General features: G+C 29.9%; 6 protein-coding genes across 8 annotated transcripts; 3 read left to right on the top strand and 3 right to left on the bottom strand.

Moving 5' to 3' along the window:
* Nucleotides 1-275: 275 nt before the first annotated feature.
* LOC111427357 (G-protein coupled receptor 143-like) lies at nucleotides 276-1,805 on the bottom strand. The gene is made up of 6 exons (XM_023062468.2): nucleotides 1,566-1,805; nucleotides 1,405-1,516; nucleotides 1,258-1,352; nucleotides 1,023-1,201; nucleotides 645-963; nucleotides 276-585 (listed from the first exon to the last, which is right to left on the bottom strand). Exons 1-6 carry the CDS (start codon nucleotides 1,713-1,715, stop codon nucleotides 364-366), a joined length of 1,077 nt encoding a protein of 358 aa, XP_022918236.1. The 5' UTR covers nucleotides 1,716-1,805; the 3' UTR covers nucleotides 276-363.
* Nucleotides 1,806-2,205: 400 nt separating this feature from the next.
* On the bottom strand, nucleotides 2,206-3,941 carry LOC111427442 (protein CNPPD1). The gene is made up of 5 exons (XM_023062590.2): nucleotides 3,718-3,941; nucleotides 3,555-3,651; nucleotides 3,286-3,491; nucleotides 3,095-3,223; nucleotides 2,206-3,043 (listed from the first exon to the last, which is right to left on the bottom strand). Exons 1-5 carry the CDS (start codon nucleotides 3,757-3,759, stop codon nucleotides 2,246-2,248), a joined length of 1,272 nt encoding a protein of 423 aa, XP_022918358.1. The 5' UTR covers nucleotides 3,760-3,941; the 3' UTR covers nucleotides 2,206-2,245.
* Nucleotides 3,942-4,306: 365 nt separating this feature from the next.
* LOC111427420 (A-kinase anchoring protein pkaap) lies at nucleotides 4,307-8,083 on the top strand. The gene is made up of 3 exons (XM_023062559.2): nucleotides 4,307-4,513; nucleotides 4,566-4,715; nucleotides 4,919-8,083. Exons 1-3 carry the CDS (start codon nucleotides 4,489-4,491, stop codon nucleotides 6,469-6,471), a joined length of 1,728 nt encoding a protein of 575 aa, XP_022918327.1. The 5' UTR covers nucleotides 4,307-4,488; the 3' UTR covers nucleotides 6,472-8,083.
* Nucleotides 8,084-8,493: 410 nt separating this feature from the next.
* On the bottom strand, nucleotides 8,494-9,870 carry LOC111427216 (sugar transporter SWEET1). 2 transcript variants are annotated; one of them, XM_023062232.2, is made up of 5 exons: nucleotides 9,614-9,870; nucleotides 9,316-9,489; nucleotides 8,982-9,264; nucleotides 8,814-8,933; nucleotides 8,494-8,765 (listed from the first exon to the last, which is right to left on the bottom strand). In XM_023062232.2, the coding sequence occupies exons 2-5, from the start codon at nucleotides 9,483-9,485 to the stop codon at nucleotides 8,676-8,678; spliced, it is 663 nt and encodes a 220-aa protein (XP_022918000.1). In that variant the 5' UTR covers nucleotides 9,486-9,489; nucleotides 9,614-9,870; the 3' UTR covers nucleotides 8,494-8,675. The 2 variants fall into 2 exon arrangements, with proteins under 2 accessions (XP_022918000.1, XP_022917999.1); XM_023062231.2 differs by having other exon boundaries at nucleotides 9,316-9,520; nucleotides 9,614-9,729.
* A 21-nt stretch (nucleotides 9,871-9,891) lies between these two features.
* LOC111427214 (COP9 signalosome subunit 5) lies at nucleotides 9,892-11,331 on the top strand. Its single transcript, XM_023062226.2, has 4 exons — nucleotides 9,892-9,981; nucleotides 10,095-10,256; nucleotides 10,311-10,545; nucleotides 10,607-11,331. The coding sequence occupies exons 2-4, from the start codon at nucleotides 10,096-10,098 to the stop codon at nucleotides 11,243-11,245; spliced, it is 1,035 nt and encodes a 344-aa protein (XP_022917994.1). The 5' UTR covers nucleotides 9,892-9,981; nucleotide 10,095; the 3' UTR covers nucleotides 11,246-11,331.
* A 168-nt stretch (nucleotides 11,332-11,499) lies between these two features.
* On the top strand, nucleotides 11,500-16,722 carry LOC111427215 (transmembrane protein 65). 2 transcript variants are annotated; one of them, XM_023062229.2, is made up of 5 exons: nucleotides 11,504-11,978; nucleotides 13,682-13,807; nucleotides 15,017-15,058; nucleotides 15,122-15,189; nucleotides 16,375-16,722. In XM_023062229.2, exons 1-5 carry the CDS (start codon nucleotides 11,627-11,629, stop codon nucleotides 16,690-16,692), a joined length of 906 nt encoding a protein of 301 aa, XP_022917997.1. In that variant the 5' UTR covers nucleotides 11,504-11,626; the 3' UTR covers nucleotides 16,693-16,722. The 2 variants fall into 2 exon arrangements, with proteins under 2 accessions (XP_022917998.1, XP_022917997.1); XM_023062230.2 differs by lacking the exon at nucleotides 13,682-13,807 and having other exon boundaries at nucleotides 11,500-11,978.
* Nucleotides 16,723-17,284: the final 562 nt, after the last annotated feature.

The following is a 17,284-nucleotide window of genomic DNA, read 5'->3' as shown; positions in this document are numbered from 1 at the left end:
AGTTATTTTTAAAAAAATATTTTTGATATATAACCTAAAAATGTTTATTTTTGACATTTTTAGGTTATGTCACAAATAAACCTTAAAAAATTAACATTTTATTTCTTTAAATATTTCCTTATCAAACACAAGAAATTTGGTTGAAACCATCTCTGGATAACCATTCCAAATATAAACGCGCAAGGGGAGACGCAAGCCTTTCTGGAAATAAAAATATTTTTGATCACCTAAAAATGTCAAAAATAAAACTTTTAGGTTATGTATCAAAAAAAACCTTAAAAAGTATAACATTTTATTTCTTTAAATATTTCCTTATAAAACACATAAATATTAAAAAAATAAATAATCTCATTAAAATAAAAATTAATTAGAGTAATAACTAACTCTTGTTCTAGGTAGATTCTCTAATAAAGGTAAAGTTTCTTCCGTTGTCAAACTAGAAGAAGAATGAGATTTAATTAAATGAACACGACTAAAAGACAACTGTTTGAAGCAATTCCATGGCTTTACAATTTTCTCAGCACCTTTTGTCCATCTTCTATATACGATACAATTAAATAAAGCTTGTAAAGGATTCATCACAGCCTTTAAAGAAAATATATATTTAAAAATTAAAAGAAGAAAAAAGTACTTAATTTAATTACCATTAAGTACCACAAAATAATGATGATTTTTGATGGAATATGAAACCATGATGACCAAATAAACACTCCATTAATTAAATTTGGTGCCCAACACAACACAAATGCTAAGTTTATATAAAAAAATTTTCTTTTGATTGCATCCATAACTTCTCTTTCTTTGCTTGTGAATTGACCAGAGATGGTTGCTATAACCGTTTCCATATCTTTGGTAGATAAAGAATATAAAATAGGATTTACAATCATCACAATTGTGATTGGAACATAAGTTACTAAAAAATTTGGTAGGATCTTAAATGAAACATTTTCTCTTGTATGGCACCTAAATTTAAAATCAAATATTAAAAAATCATATTTGTTGTTTTAAGAAACATCTCTCACTCTCCATTAGGAATATAAAGTAACCCTAATCCGATTGTGGTTAGAAAAATCGGAATAATCCACGCTGCTAAATGATAATAAATTCTTGGTGATTTCTTCTCAAGTAACAACAACTTCATATCTATTGTGTAACAAATAGTCCATACCCAAGTTGACGTATAAAAATATTGAGCAACCGCCTAAAATTACAGCAAAAATCGAATTAATCTATAAACAATATAATTTGAATACATACGGAACAAATAGCACAAAATAAAACGCTTGTTTTATCATTTAAACAAGGCATAATGCTTCGATAAGTAATCCAATGACTTGCACGAACTAAAACACCTTCAAAAAAACGTTTAAAACCACCTTAAATGGTTCACAAATAACTTTTTACCAAGTGAGGCTAGTAAATCTGAAAAAGCTAACCACACTATAATCTTTCTTCCTCTTATTGCGGTTATTGATATCCATTTATGATTATAAACGTACTGTTCCCTTGGAAGAATCTTCAAACACTTCAATAACAAAGATAAAGTCTTTGAAATGTTTCCTCACCTGATACAAAGCTCCTAAAACCCCCAAAGTTGATGATAAAATAGTTATGGCATTATAAGCCGTCGTGTTTAAACTTTTCATGACCAATAAGGCCATATCGCTTCCATTTACGTGATGACAACAAAACGTTTGTATAGTTGGATCGGCCATTTAAACGAATTATAAAAGAAATGTATCGCAAAAAAATGATTAGATTTCTTTACTCTTCGTTGAACCCGACGCGACAACTTTGTATCAAATTACATAGCTTTGAAACGTCGATAACTGTTAAGTAAAGAACTCTTAAAACTGATAACAAGAAGAACGTAAGATAAAAGATAAACCTTGTTCGCATCCAATTTATTATTGTAAAGATACTATACTTTATTTTTTAATTCGGAGGAGTGTTTTCAAATTGAAGCGCCAAAAAGATGAGTTTCTATTGGTCAGTTTTAAGCAAAAATTACACTATTAAAATTTGAGATGTTGCCGGCGGGCTAGAAACATGCGGATTTAGCAGCACGTCTCTCAAGACGGCTAAACTCGAATAATTCTAGTTCTAGGTCTTGTGTTATTTCTAGTGATAGTGCTAGTGTAAAATTAGAACTAACACTAGACCCAGAACTAGATACTTTGAAACACAAAAATAATAAAACAAACATTGTTTTAATTACATTTATTTCGTATTATTAAAGAAAGAATTAAACTTTTAAATTCTTCATATAATTATTAAACATTTTTTGATTAAACCCGCCTTTCAACACATCCGTCCATTCTTTATGCCAAGATCGTTCCAATTGATCTTGAATTCGAGTTGCGGTTCCCTTATGAATATGATCCCGCAATTCCATTACCTTCGAATTTGATATTTGTACATCAGAATAATCGTAATTAAAAATTTTTAAATTGACAGTAAACAAAACAAAGCTTTGAGCATTTTCCGAAATCTTTGTTAACCAGTCCATCGTCGGATTATTCCACCAATCCCACGAAATAAACTCTTTATTATCTTCATTTATTTCGTTATTGGTGTCGCAACAAAACGAATCGTTAGTGTGAGAATAATAAGATGTCTTTATTGATGCCAAAATTAATCCCGCCTTTAATACATTAACGACATCAACTGAATGTTTATTATTTACGAACTTGGTTAGTTCGTATTTAATTGGTGTGTTTATAATTACACTATTATTTGTAATTAAATTGTTTTCGGCTTCTTGTATAGGTTGCAGAGGTCTCAAACAATTTCCTGGTATGTGGCTAACAATAAACATTGCCCCAACGATTGTTAAAATTCCAGCTGTATATGTTACAATTAAAACCATAGATAAAGAAAACAAATAGTTATAAAGCGAGTAAGTGTCAAAATTCGTCGAAAGATTACACAATTCTGTGTAGGTAAACCAACCACGGATTTTACCCTCTTTCTTTGCTAAAATTCGTTCCAGTTCACCAAGTTTTTTCCAAAATGTTACTTCATTTACGAAAATGTTCCAATCCTTGAAACGAAATAAATAATTAAACAATTAATTACAAAATCTCTGACTTACTATTGCTTTGAGGAATTCCTGTTCAAGTTTAACAAGATCTTTTTTAGTAACCCCACCAGATAAAGCCCATTCGTCAATAAAAACTTCATCATCTTCACCATCATCGAAAAGAAATTTGCTTGAAACCATCTAAAATTAAAAAATAATCAACCTAACCTCCAAAGTTTGACTCATTTTTATAAATGTCGTACTAATGAAACCAAAAATAATTCAGATGGTGCAACTTTTTGTAAATATTCAGGATTACAACTTTTTAACCGTTCCAAATATAACATCGCCAATATAAACGAGCAAGGGGAGACGCAAGCGTTTCTGGATATTGTAGCAGCATCGTTGTAATGTAAACGTTCTAAGGAAGCTCCTTTCTTGGCCTCAGAAAATAATTCAGTTGCAAATTCTAGTATAAAGAGAAATATTTTAGATAAATTTGTACATTATCAAATAAAATTTTGATTATTACCCGTTACAGGAAAACTAAGTCTATCTGTGGTTGGAAGTTTTCCGTAATACAATGTTTTCGTTATCCTCGATAAAAACGTGCGATGCTCTCCGAAAGTCTGTAAAAGTTAACGCGGAGAATCTGTTATTTAGGAAACACGTGTTGAGGAAAATTTATATCTTACTTTGAGGCACTTTTCTTTAGCTTTCTTAGATATATTGGGCATTTTTTTGATTGTCAGGTAGATGATGAGTCTAAACTTATTATTATCACATCTAACGTAGCCGATTTTTATGTTAATTCGGATATTATCTGATTAAATTGGGTCAAAATTAGTAATTTTATCTGTTTTCTACTCAACAATTTTTATAGCGGGGGAGTGACATCTAAATGACATTCGCTGTCACTACGCTTAACAAAATTTCTAATAATTAATTTATCTTACATCAAATTAAACAACAACAAATTTATTCATTATAATTTAACTTTAATCTTCACTAAGTTTCTTTTAACGATTCAAATTCAATTAATTAATTTTTTATACTGTAAGAAATCAATGTACCTAATAATCAAACCACCTAAATTTGTAACAAATTAATATTCAAAAACAGCTTATTAATTATAATTTTTGTTTTATTTTTGGGAAGTTATTAACAAGAAGAAATTTAAAAATAATTTTTTAAAATTGAAATTAAACAATAAAGTTTATGTTTATAAATAAACCTAATCTATCTTTGTTTACCTTATCCTAACCTAAACTTTCCATCCTTTTTGACACTTGTAAATGTCAAACGGTAGCAGTCGCAGAAAACCTTATTTCGCGGAAAAACGATCCCGTGTTTACAAAAGTGCGAAAAGTGACGACACGACAACAACAACGACAGCAATAAGCAATTTCCTTCGGCTACATATCCTTAAATCTTCACGTTAATGTCAGCAGACGTGAACATGAAAAATGTTACAATTTTGGAAGAAATCAGGTTTGTTTTTTAAACTTGTATTTTCCTCTTAAATACTATTTTTGGCTTTTAGGTCGAAACTCAAACAAATCCAATTCATCTTCTCCTACAAAAAGCAACTGTAGTAGCCCCTCTAATTCATACTCGTACAAGACAAACAACGTGGAATGTGTTTGCAATGGCCCCATCTTATCTTTGGATGATGAAGGATTATATGATATTGGTAAGATTATCATCGTTTTGATACATCGAATGGGATAAATAAAAAATGAGATTAAGGAATCCTTTTTTGTTTAATTTTTTAATTGGTGTGTTTAGCATTTTTCTATTAAAAACAAAGTTAAATAAAAAATCAAGGTTATTCTCAACATAATTTATAAGAAAAAGACAAGAATATTCAAAACATAACCTCAAACAATTTTTTAGGTGAATTGGATCTTCAAAAAGAAAAGTCAAGGTTAACAAAAACTCTTGAAGAAGTTTTATTGGATAAATCAGCGTTGGGTTATTATGTGCAATATATGGAATCACGTAATGCTTTGTCAATAATCCGATGTTGGCTAGATGTGGAAAATTTCCGTGCCGCCGTTCAACTCCATTCATCATCTGATGATACCACAACAAATGGAGATGAGAAAAAGCTTGATCATGACAGTCTTTCAGTGAGTACTGATTGTGAATCTTGTACTGATTCGACAAGTTACTGTGGTGGGGGTGATGTTTTAATCGCCGATAAATCAAATAATTCAGAAAACAATAAAAGTAACGATTGTTGCGATCAAGGTGAAAAAATTAATTGTGATAATAGAAATGTGGTTGTTAGTGATATTAAATGTAATAATCAACAAAATGAATTAGACGGTACGGTTGAAGAAGAATTTACTGAAGATGCTTTAACGATTTTTAAAAAATATGTAGCTTTGGAGGCTACCGATTCAGTAAATTGTCCGGAGAGTATCAGAAAAGAAATAATCGAGAATATTTGCAATATAAATAGAGTGAATTCGAAGATTTTTGATAATGTACAAAAATTTGTTTACGATATTATGAACGCGGAGTACTTTGATGGTTTTCTTGGGAGCGATTATTTTTGTAAATATCAAATTGATGTTTTAACAAGTGGAAATATCGTTTTGGAAGATATATTGTACAACGAAACCGCTTTATTTTATTTCATGGAATTTTTGGAGCAAGAAAATCATCGAAATTTGTTAGAATTTTGGTTGGCAGCGAGTAATTTTCAACAACAACTTAATGTACAAAAAGATTTTTTCGATCCAATCGAAGCCCAAACTGACGCTGTTGTTTTATATGACAAATATTTTTCTTTGCAAGCTCACTCTCCGTTAGGTTTTGGTGATAAAATCCGTTTTGCTGTTGAGCAGAGTATCTGCGGCGAAAATGGGTTAACATTAAACTGTTTTGATTTACCGTTAAAGATTGTTGAGCAAGTTTTAGAAAAAAATCATTTCAAATCGTTTTTAACTTCACAATTATTTTATAAATATCTTTCGGAATTAATCAACACCGTACAAAGTAATGGTTACTCAACGATGTTGTACGAACAAAGACGTCAACATTCTTCCGATTGTGGTAGTGAGAGAAGTTTTAGCACCAACAGCACATTTTTGGCGATGGAAAATCCTTATAATAGACACCGCGTTAAAATTAAAAACACCAACAAAACAAAAACTACCGACATGAACATCGATACAAGGCAACTTTACGATCCCGATAGTTTATGGAAAAGGAAACGGTATCGAAATCGATTATCATTTGGGAGGGTTACTGAACTGGGCCGATTTGAAACTGATTTTGAACCGGAACCGGATAAAAATCAAGGTTCAAAGTTACGGGATGTTGTTAAGAAATTTGTTAATTTGGATGAGGATAAGAAAAAGGAAGAAATGGCCTGGCAAGTTGCTGAAATGATTGTTAAAGATATTACTAATGTTACATTAAGTGATCAAAAGTATTAATTTGAAAACTAATATGGTATAACCTACGAATTAATACGGACTACTACATCAATATGTGCACAGCTTTATTGTTTACAGCTTTACATTATGTTTAGCCATGTGTCTCTTAAGAAAGCTAATCCTGAATGTTTCTAGTTCTAGTTTTAGTTCAATAACAATACACAACCTAGGGCTATCTAGTACCAGCTAGCGCTACTTAGAACTGCCACTAGAACTAACACTAAACCTAGAACTAGAAAAAAAAGCCGCACGTCTTTAAAGGCGGCTAAACCCGAATGATTCTAGTTCTAGAATTAGTTCAAGTTGTAGTTCAATAACAATACACAACCTAGGGCTATCTAGTACCAGCTAGCGCTACTTAGAACTGACACTAGACCTAGCTGTAGAATCATTCGGGTATTGCCGCACGTCTCTTAGGGCGGCTAAACCCGAATATTTCTTGTTCCAGTGTTAGTTCTAGTTTTAGTTCAATAAAAATATACAACAATCTAACGGTGAATAACAACTAAAACTAACACAAGACGTAGACCTAGAAACATGTTTCTAGTTCTAGGTCTAGTATTAGTTCTAGTTTTAAGGGGCTATACCAGTGCGACTGCTAAAGAATTTGGGTGATATTTGGGATTTTTTTTAGTATTTCATGGAATGTTTTGAAACTTTAAGAATGTATTTGTCTGTTATTGAACTATGAACAAAAATTTTTTCATAGAAAAATAGTAACATTTTAGCGATTTGTGCGCTATGTCTCGAAACACTCATAAAAAGAGTTCCTCCACTGCTGCAGCGATAACAGTTGATTGTAACGGTGAAAGAAATGGCGGAGTTTTGAATAAAACTTCGACTGTCGATGTCAAATCGAAAATTTTCATCAAATCAAAAATATCCAAAATTGGCAAGTTCGATGAGTTTTGAAGCCATTGTGTAACTTTCATTATTATTTTGAGTGTTCCCACCTTTACATCTCTAGTAACTCTCTTCTACTTAAATCTGTATAAATTGGTTCTAAAGCTTCTGCCACTTGCGGCCACATGTTTGAAATTTGTCATTTCTATTTGTTGAGCCTCCGCACGGCGATATAAGCACCAGTTTTCTTCAGTCAGGGCAGTTTCCATGGTTGGGGTTCTGGTCCATGATAAATGATAAAATGTAGCCCAATTCCATTTTTAATAATTATGTCCATATAAGTTTAAACTATCGAAAAAAGCAAAAAAATCGATTTTTTTAAAATTTCATACTGGTATAGCCCCTTATTTCTTATTCATGTTTAGTAATAAAACATGTAGCAGTCCTTTTATAAAATTATACGAGGTCCGTTATTATATTATCGAGGTTATACTGTATCTCTATTATCTTTTTTAGACTTAATTATTTGACAATTTAAAAAATGCTGTCTTTTCTCTCTCTGTGTATTTCTTTTTTATATGTTTAAATAGATGTGTTATTAATTAATGGAATATATTTATAAATTGCTCTTCTATAACATGAAAAGAACACAAAAGTTTTAAAAACTGTTATTGAAAAAAAGTTTTGTAAATAACGATGTAAAATTAAGTTGTAAATAATCAAAATGATAATATAAATATAAAATCGGTATGCTCTGTATTTAGATTAATTGTGTGTATTTTCTTTGAAACGTTTTAAATCTTTTAAAAAACCTTGCCCGACCAACGTTTTATGTAAAATTTGTTTGATTCCATAATTTGCATTAAAAAAATTATTTTAAGAAGTAAATAAATTTTTGTTAGATGTATTTGGACTAGTCACAAAATAAAAATCGGCGCTTTTTAGTAGTTAATTAAAAAAAGCTCATCACACAAAAATGAATAAAAATAAATTCGCAATTTCTACCAAAATGGGCCGATTTAACGTTATCTAAAAAAAAAAAAAAAACTGATATTTTTACTATTTGTCTATATAGAGGTAAAGCGTTGAATTTAAATTTCTACTTGCAACAAAAAAAAAATGTGTTTGTTAAAAAAACTTATTGAAATAAAAGCGTAATACTTTTAATAAATTCAGAGATTCTTTAATAAACATAGAATTTATTATTAAACCTCAACATTAATAAGATTTAGATATAATTCCTTTCTTAATTTACTATCAAGTCAACACAGGAAGGTAAAAGTTATTAATAATTTCTTATTGGCACTTCACATCACAAAAGAATCTTACCATTGTGCTACTCATCGTTTAATTATCTAATTTTATTCTTTATGAGATTTCTTGTCTCCGGCGTATTTAAAACAAAGATATAATTGTGTGACACATAAAAGAGTACCAATCGTATTTTGAATCTAAAAGTATATCGATATTAAAAACGAAACAAAACCAAATAAACTTACTATCATAAAATCATTCATTAAAATTATTCCGTAAAGTAACCATAATATTGAAACAAAAAATGCCATGAATGTTATCGGAAATGGAATGCATGAAGCATCTTTCTTACGTATTATGTCTTTCTAAAAACAAACTTATTAAAACCTTGATTTAGAAAGCGTTTTACATACAATTTCCATTAGAGGACTTCCCATTAATAACAACATTAATACAGTTACAATCAAACCATATCTAAATTCGATTTTTGTTGCATCCTCCCATTTAATATATAAAAATAAAGCAGAAACTAAAGCAAATCCTCGTGCTGATGGTCTATAAACTTCTTCATAACGATGTTTTGAATAAACCAAATAAAAAATGAGATACATAACATTAAGTATTATCGCTGCCATATTCACTTGGTACATAGCTTGATCATTTAACATTATCGCATATTTCAACACAAGGATTCCTCTATAAAATAAAAACAAAATTAAGAAATATTTAGAATTAATATAACCTTACATAACAGTGCCTCCAATGAAAGGCATTGAAGATACACCCTGCGTTGTTTTCTTTTTGAATATATCGAAACATATTACAGATCCAGAAAAAAATTGTATTGTTGTAACTATACCGGCCACATTACCCACGGTAAGTTTATACGGCCGTAACGTTCTCGAAAGGGTCTCCATTGTACTAATTAGAATAAAATGATATCTTTTGAATGCTATCGAAAGTATTTAAAGTATGTCAGCGAATGGCATTGAAAAGAAAAGTTTTGAATTAAGGTCATTTCAAAGGCGATTATCTCCCCACTCACCTTTATATCGTTTTTAAGCAAACAATATGAGTTAACTTTAAAGAATTCAAGAATAAACTATAGAATAACATGGAAATGATAACAAAAACAATGAGATAAAACGCTGAAACGTTGCGCAATCTCAAGATATATTATAATCTGAATCTTCCGTTCGTATTATTTATGAATAATATAATATATATGAAAAATCTGCACAAAGTGAATCAGATTCAATGATTTTTAAATTTACATCAACAGAAACGTCACTGTAAACGTCATTTTTATACATTTAAATTTCCCGCAAAAATTGAGTAAATTTGACATTGTTAAATGTGTTGAATTAAAATAAAGAAAGTTAAAAACGATTTAGATTAATTTTAATTAAGAAGGTAACTAAAAAAAACATCATTTCTATTAAATTAATCATTAAAACCAAATTTAATTAAAAAATTAAATTTTTTTTTATTAATTTCGAACATAACCTCACTTTACATTCTCTAAGGATGTCGCAAAGAAGCGGTTCTTCGGATTCGCAGTCCAATGTGGCCCAAAAAACATGGGAAATGGCTAATAAAATCGAAACCATAAACACCATAGATGAGATTTATAGGTATAATAAACAACAGCAGCAAGATATTTTGACTGCAAAACCATGGGAAAAAGAGTAAGAATAAATTTTGAGGTTATGTTAAAATTGAAATCTTAATTAAAATTTTAGCCCCCATTTCTTTAAAGACATAAAAATCTCGGCTTTGGCTTTGTTAAAAATGGTGATGCATGCTAGATCTGGAGGTAACTTAGAAGTTATGGGGTTAATTTTGGGGAAGATTGATGGAAATACCATGTTTGTTATGGATTCTTTTGCTTTACCTGTCGAGGGTACCGAAACTAGAGTTAACGCTCAAGCACAAGCTTATGAATATATGAGTTCGTACATGACAGCAGCTAAATTAGTACGATTTAAATTAAACAAAAAATATATAACAATAATGTTATAATTTGAATTAATTTTAGGTTGGAAGAGAAGAAAATGCAATTGGTTGGTATCATAGCCATCCTGGTTACGGTTGTTGGTTATCCGGAATAGATGTAACAACTCAAATGACTAATCAAAGTTATCAAGAACCATTTGTTGCGATTGTAATCGATCCGGTTCGTACTATTTCTTCTGGAAAAGTTTGTTTGGGTGCTTTTAGAACTTACCCCAAAGGTTACAAACCCGCTAATGATGAACCGTCTGAATACCAAACAATTCCCTTGAATAAAATAGAAGATTTTGGTGTTCATTGCAAACAATACTACTCATTGGAAGTTTCTTATTTCAAGTCAACTCTCGATAGAAGACTCTTGGACTCTTTGTGGAACAAATACTGGGTAAACACTCTAAGTTCATCAAGTTTATTAACCAATGCAGATTATACAACCGGACAAATGGTTGATTTATCAGAAAAATTGGAGCAATCGGAAACCGCTTTAGGTCGTGGAGGGTTTATGGTTGGGGGTCCGGATCCGCACGAAAAACGCACTGAAGATAAACTTATGAAAGCCACTAAGGACAGTTGTAAAACAACAATCGAGATTATTCATGGTTTGATGGCTCAAATGATCAAAGATAGATTGTTTAATGGGATTTCACCAAAACCAGTTGGTTAATTTCTGTTGATATATTACTTATTTAATTGTATTGGCATTCAAAAATTCATTAAAAACCTATAATTAATAAAGATTATAATTTAGGATTTAATTTATTAATTTAGATCAATATCAATGAATTCGATTATAGCATTAAAAGTTACAGATTTCTACTTATATTGTAATAATACGCATTATAGATGTCGCTGAAATTCTATAACTTGTCAACTTCAACGTGTTGTTTTATCATAAACATGCGCAGAATGACGTTTAAAACGTCAAAATTAAATTAGTTGGTGCCAAAAACTCGTCCGAGAGCGTTTCGGTCTGTGGCGAAGAGATATGATCTAAAACAAAACCGAGTTTTTAAAGAAAGATTGTTATTTTTAATCAGAATAAGTTATGGCCAGTGGTTCTTGTGTGTTTAAAGTGTCGCGTCAAACGCTTTTTAAATGCTCATCGAGATTATTATATGAAAACACGTGTTTACCTTCAAGAACTAGTAATAACTTGTTTAAAACTTTTGGCACGGTGAACAAAAATTTCGATAATTCAGTGTTTGGTACGCGGATGTTTGGCGTAGATGTAATTCGGGGGGGAAGTGCCGCGAGGGCCGAAACAACGAGCACCATCGTTGGTTTATCGAAATTACAAGCTCAAGAGTTGGTTTTGAGATTAACGGACGATGAAAGGGCTGTTTTGGTCGCGGCATTGGAAGAATACGATTCGAAGAGACTCAAAGAGGAATTTCAAGGTAGGTTTTAGTTATTCTTTTTGTTAATTAAAACATTTGAGTTAATAATTAAACACTTTACAAACAAAACACTATAGTAGATAAATAAATTCGATACATTTAGAATTAATTTATTTTAAAATTACAATTTAGTTTTTAAGACTTTTTAAAGAATAATCTTGTGATTTGATATTTTTGTCTGACTATATTGAGAGGGTATTTATTTTTAGCGCTTTCTTACCGCAATATGCTTTCAGTGACTTCATCGATGACGTCAGCGAATTGATCTCTATTTAAAAATCGAATTTTTGATTGAAAACTGATATAAATCTTTGAAATTGAAGCTTCCGGCTTCCTCTTTGTGGATAAATTATAAAGTTTGACTCGTTAATCTTTTAGAATTTTCTTAAATTTGATAAAAAATCAATTTGGTTATAATGACAACATAACCTCAATAAAATACAAATAGAAATGATAAATTATTTTTCAGGTGAAGTTAGCTGTAGGTGCTATTTTAGTAAAAATGAAATTAAAATTAAAGAGCCGATTTATTTTTATTTTGATACATTTATACTAATTTAACAAAAGTTATTTAACATTGAACATTATTAAATAAATAAATTAAATTTGCGGTAAGTTTTTGCTTAATATAGTTGTTACCACTTCACGTATATAATCATATTTCAGCAATAATTTAAAATAAAAACTTAATGGAGAAGTTTTTAAGTTGTTTTAATGTTTTACACTTGAAACTTGCAAAGAATTTGCTTTGAATTTCACGGGAATCGTGGTCAGTTTGCATTTAAAACTTAAAATTGTAAAAAAATTGTGTCAACTTCAAGTTGATCTAATTGACAAACTTGTAGATGTTAATTTGTTAATGTTATTAAATAAAAGCGTTTATAATTAAAGAAACAATCTAATATATTATATTTGATCTAATTTAAGAAAAGTTATTAAACTTGGATGTTATTAAATAAGTAAGATTAAAAATAAATTCAAGTTTCATTGCGGTAAGTTTTTATTTGACAGAAACTGTACATTTGTTACTAACTTCACGTATATAATAATATTAAAATGAAAACTTAATGGAGAAGCTTTCAAGTTGTTGAGAATCGTCGTCGGTTTGCTTTTCAAACTTAAAGTTGTCTTAAATTCGACTTGAACTTCCAGTTGAAGGTTCTAATTGGCAAATTTGTAGATGTCAAAGAGTTAATTTAGTAATTTTATTAGCGTTTTAACTTCTTCGAACTAATTTCTTTCTATACATATAATTTATCCATTAATAGTCATTGTGTTAAAATCTGTTAAATAATCGGGTCACATCATCGTAATCTCAATGACGTTTTCATTGTGTTAACGGCGTTATCATTTATTTGATAATGTGAAGTTTGTTTGAATTAAAGTGTTGGATTACTTCAAAGTTTACATTTTATACTTGTTTGTCAATTTTAATAGACATCACGTTGTAAATTATTGATTTTACACCTCGCAAACACCCTATTCAAGTACCAAAAGCACAACTCCCTGTAACAACCCCAAAATTGGTTGGTAATTAATATTAACGCTGCATTAATTTGTTTGCCTTTATCGATACTGTTAATTGTCATTAAACAGTATCGATATACTTAATCATTTTTATTCAATATTTTATATCGAAGGAAATTGCAAAATGTTAAATGTATTTGTTGAATGGATTTCTTAATTAATTGTAAATTATAAAGGGCAATTAGGAGCTTCAATATGGAGGAGCAAATACGGAAGACCGAGCAGGATGCCTAAATTGGGTGACGTAGATCCAACCGGATCTTATTGTAAGCTGCCGGAGGATTGGATGAAGCGAAAAGTTGGTACGGAAGTTGTCTAACGATTGATTGAGAGAGATAGACGGTGGTTTTAGGGGCATTAAAGCCGATCTTATAAGAGATTAATTAAATTATTTTGGAGCGGTTGTAGTTTTTATCTTAATTAGTTTGATTAATATACAAAATATTAATAAGCATGCTGATTTTATTGGTGCAAATTGTATTCTTTGCGGTATTCTTATTGTAAAAATAGATGAGAATTTTTATATTACTAACAAAATAACACTCAACAACTAACACAATTTTAGCATGTACGCTTTGTATTTATTTTGGCATGAACATATTTTTATTGTAAATTGAGGTAAATTTATTAAGTTGAAGTAAATTTTTATATTTAATTAAATTTAATATTCACCTGAGTAAGAAATGTGAGTAATATACGTAAATATAATTAACAAATCTCTATTTTTATCTATTTTTATTTTTTTGCAATTGTTTTAGATTTTATTATATTTAAAAGCGAAATCAAGTTATTTGTTTAGTAAACATAAATTCGTAAGTTGTCATTTATCATTCATGATTTGATACATAACCTTGTTTATGTCAACATAAAGGCAATAAAGACGTCCAAATACAAAGGTATAACCTGATGAAAGTCACGTAGTGGTCAAAAACGAAGCCTTCGGTAAAAATAGGGACAAAGAATGAAGATGACGTAACATTGTGAAACATTTTTAAGGGGTATTGTGAAATGAAAAAGAATTTAAAATTAAAGGATATTATCGGTGTTTGTAATTAATATTCGTTTTAAAAGTTCAACAACACTTTGTTTACTTATTCGTTTTTAACAATATCAAAAAAATAGGTGGTAAAAATATTTTTGTTTGAAAATATTTATCAGGAAATCATTAAATTTGGTTGAAAAAGAAATGTAACGTCAAAATTTGACAGATTGATAACCTAACTTTATGTTTATTTTGACATTTTAGATCTTTTAATTTAATTTTCAAATTTACTATAATTTTTATTATAATTATAATGTGAATTTTATTACGGATTCTAAAACTTAATTAAAACGAGATTTAATGAAATATGCGTCTCGTATAGAATTCAATTTGAATAATGCTTATGTAAAGTTGTTTGCGGCTAATTTCAATCTGAACGAGATTTACCTCAATTTACTTAAAAACAATATTTATTACTTTTATGCCGATGTTCATATGATTTAATATCTAATAAAGCTTTATGTTTTAGCTGAAAGAATACCAAGACCGACCACGAAAAATTTAGTTGATAGTAAGTAGACGAAATTCTATGTAATGACTCTAAAAAGTCTGGATAACTATTTTAAATTTTTAGTGGCCGTAGCAAACTCAATACCATTTATAGGATTTGGATTTTTAGACAACTTCTTTATGCTAATATTTGTAAGTAAAACTTATTTTCTTTATTATGTATAACAGTTTACTTCAAATAATAAGTAAGGTTATATACATTCTAATTCAACTGTCACTTTGAAAACGAGCGTCTCTATATTATAACCTCTTCTCACTTATAATTAGTACAATTACAAATTAGATCAAATTAGCTTTGTTCGTTGGGACTGCACTACTTGCACTCACTTACACTATGACGTCATACGAGTGCCATGTCGTGCAGAGTAGTGCAGCCCCAACGAACAAAGCTATTGAAAGACTCGAAAGGTACCATACATTTATAAGTTGTCAAATGTCAATAAAATAATTGGGACATGTGCTGACATATGGGAGTAAGTGGAAATGAAAAAGCTGACGAATTGGCGAACAAGGGACACCAGGAGGAGGTTCACAGAGTAAAAATCTATGGAAAAGAATTATATCGGCAAGATATTGATGACATAAACCATCAATGGGAAGAAGAGTGGCTTCTAGCTCAACTAAAGGATGTTCAAAAAAGTTCCCTTTGTATCACGCCAGTTCTACACTCTCATTCTAGACTGAGAATAGGACATGCGCTATGCCCCACCTATCTAGACCTAGAAACATTCGGGTTTAGCCGTCTTGAGAGACGTGCGGTTAAACCCGAATGTTTCGCAGAAGAAAAGTCATAAAAAAAGTATACAATACAACAAGAGTTGGTGGAAACTCTATAGCTGGTACAGCATAATAGAGACGTCAATCAATCAATCAATAACCTCTAACATTTTTTATGTCGATTTAGGAATGTCAGAAAATTAAGGGTAATTTGCGGACTGTGAGTAGATAAAACCGGTAAATTCCCCCGGATTACTCGTGTCGAATTAATGTGTTCTAAAGGGGTATGTAATTTAAATTAAAAAGAAACATGTTTGTTAATTTTAATTCTAACTCAACTTGTGTCTTTCACAATTACGTTAGTTGTAACAAGAGTGTTTTAATATTGCGAAAATCGATTCTTAAAATAAAAGAGGGGAACCCTCTACTTCTCCAAGGCCAAACCCGTTAAAACTTGTTACCTACCATAAGAGGTTATAATATCATAGTAAAGTACCTTTATGTTTAAGTATATTTAAGTGAGTGCTGTCTTGGACGCCTTTATTAAAAAGTTAATATACTTTTGTTTCTATTTCTAAATATGATTTTATTTTTTTTTAGGGAGATTATATTGATATTTATTTGGGTTCGTATTTCTTTTTATCGACGATGGCAGCTGCAGCTTTGGGAAATACTTTTTCCGATGTGTTAGGAATAGGGACGGCTTTTTACGTGGAAAGGATGGCGAATAAGGTCGGATTTTGTCCGCCGAAATTAACTCCCGCTCAACTCGATATGCCAATATCGAGAAATTTTGCAAATTTGGGTCGTGTTATTGGAGTTACAATCGGTTGTCTTTTGGGAATGGTACCGTTGCTTTTTTTCGATCATAAGGACGACGACGAAACTAAAGATAATAAATCTAAGAATAAAAAATAAGATTAATAAAATAAATTATGGTAAAAAAACTGTTTAGAGCTTAGTAATGTTTTAATCCTTTCTATAAAAAAATCGAAATTTGTTAGGGACCAAATTTTTTTTTCTTATTTTTCCGGTAAAATCATGTTTCTTTGTCATTTTAAAATAAACCGTCCGATTACAAGAAAATTAAATCATTTTAAACATTACTTATCCATATCAAACTCAAAGAAGAAAGCTGTTCAACTCCTATGAATTAATAGATTTACTTCTTAATATAGCATAACTAATTAAATAATAATTAAGCAAATATTGATGTTCAACTTCTGCCTTAATTAGTTGTTAATCGCTGTAGAGAAAAAGTTTTCTACTCTACTTATTGTTAACGAAAAAAAATCTTTATCTTGTTGTTTGTATGTTGATTATTTATTGATGCTGTTTTTATCTTTTAATTATTTATTTATAAAATCTCTTGGATGTGTGTTTCTGTGTATTAAAAAAACTTTGTGTAAATAAGGCTCAAAACACCAAATTCATATTCAATTTTTATGTAAATGTTCTTTTTTATTGTATATCTACTATTTAAGTACAAATTGAATGTAGATAAAGAAAT

This window comes from Onthophagus taurus, chromosome 2 (genome assembly GCF_036711975.1).
Source record: "Onthophagus taurus isolate NC chromosome 2, IU_Otau_3.0, whole genome shotgun sequence".
In the NCBI taxonomy this organism is placed as follows: Eukaryota; Metazoa; Arthropoda; class Insecta; order Coleoptera; family Scarabaeidae; genus Onthophagus; species Onthophagus taurus.
The sequence above is the reverse complement of the archived record's forward strand: the minus strand, read 5'-3'. Positions and strand labels throughout refer to the sequence as shown.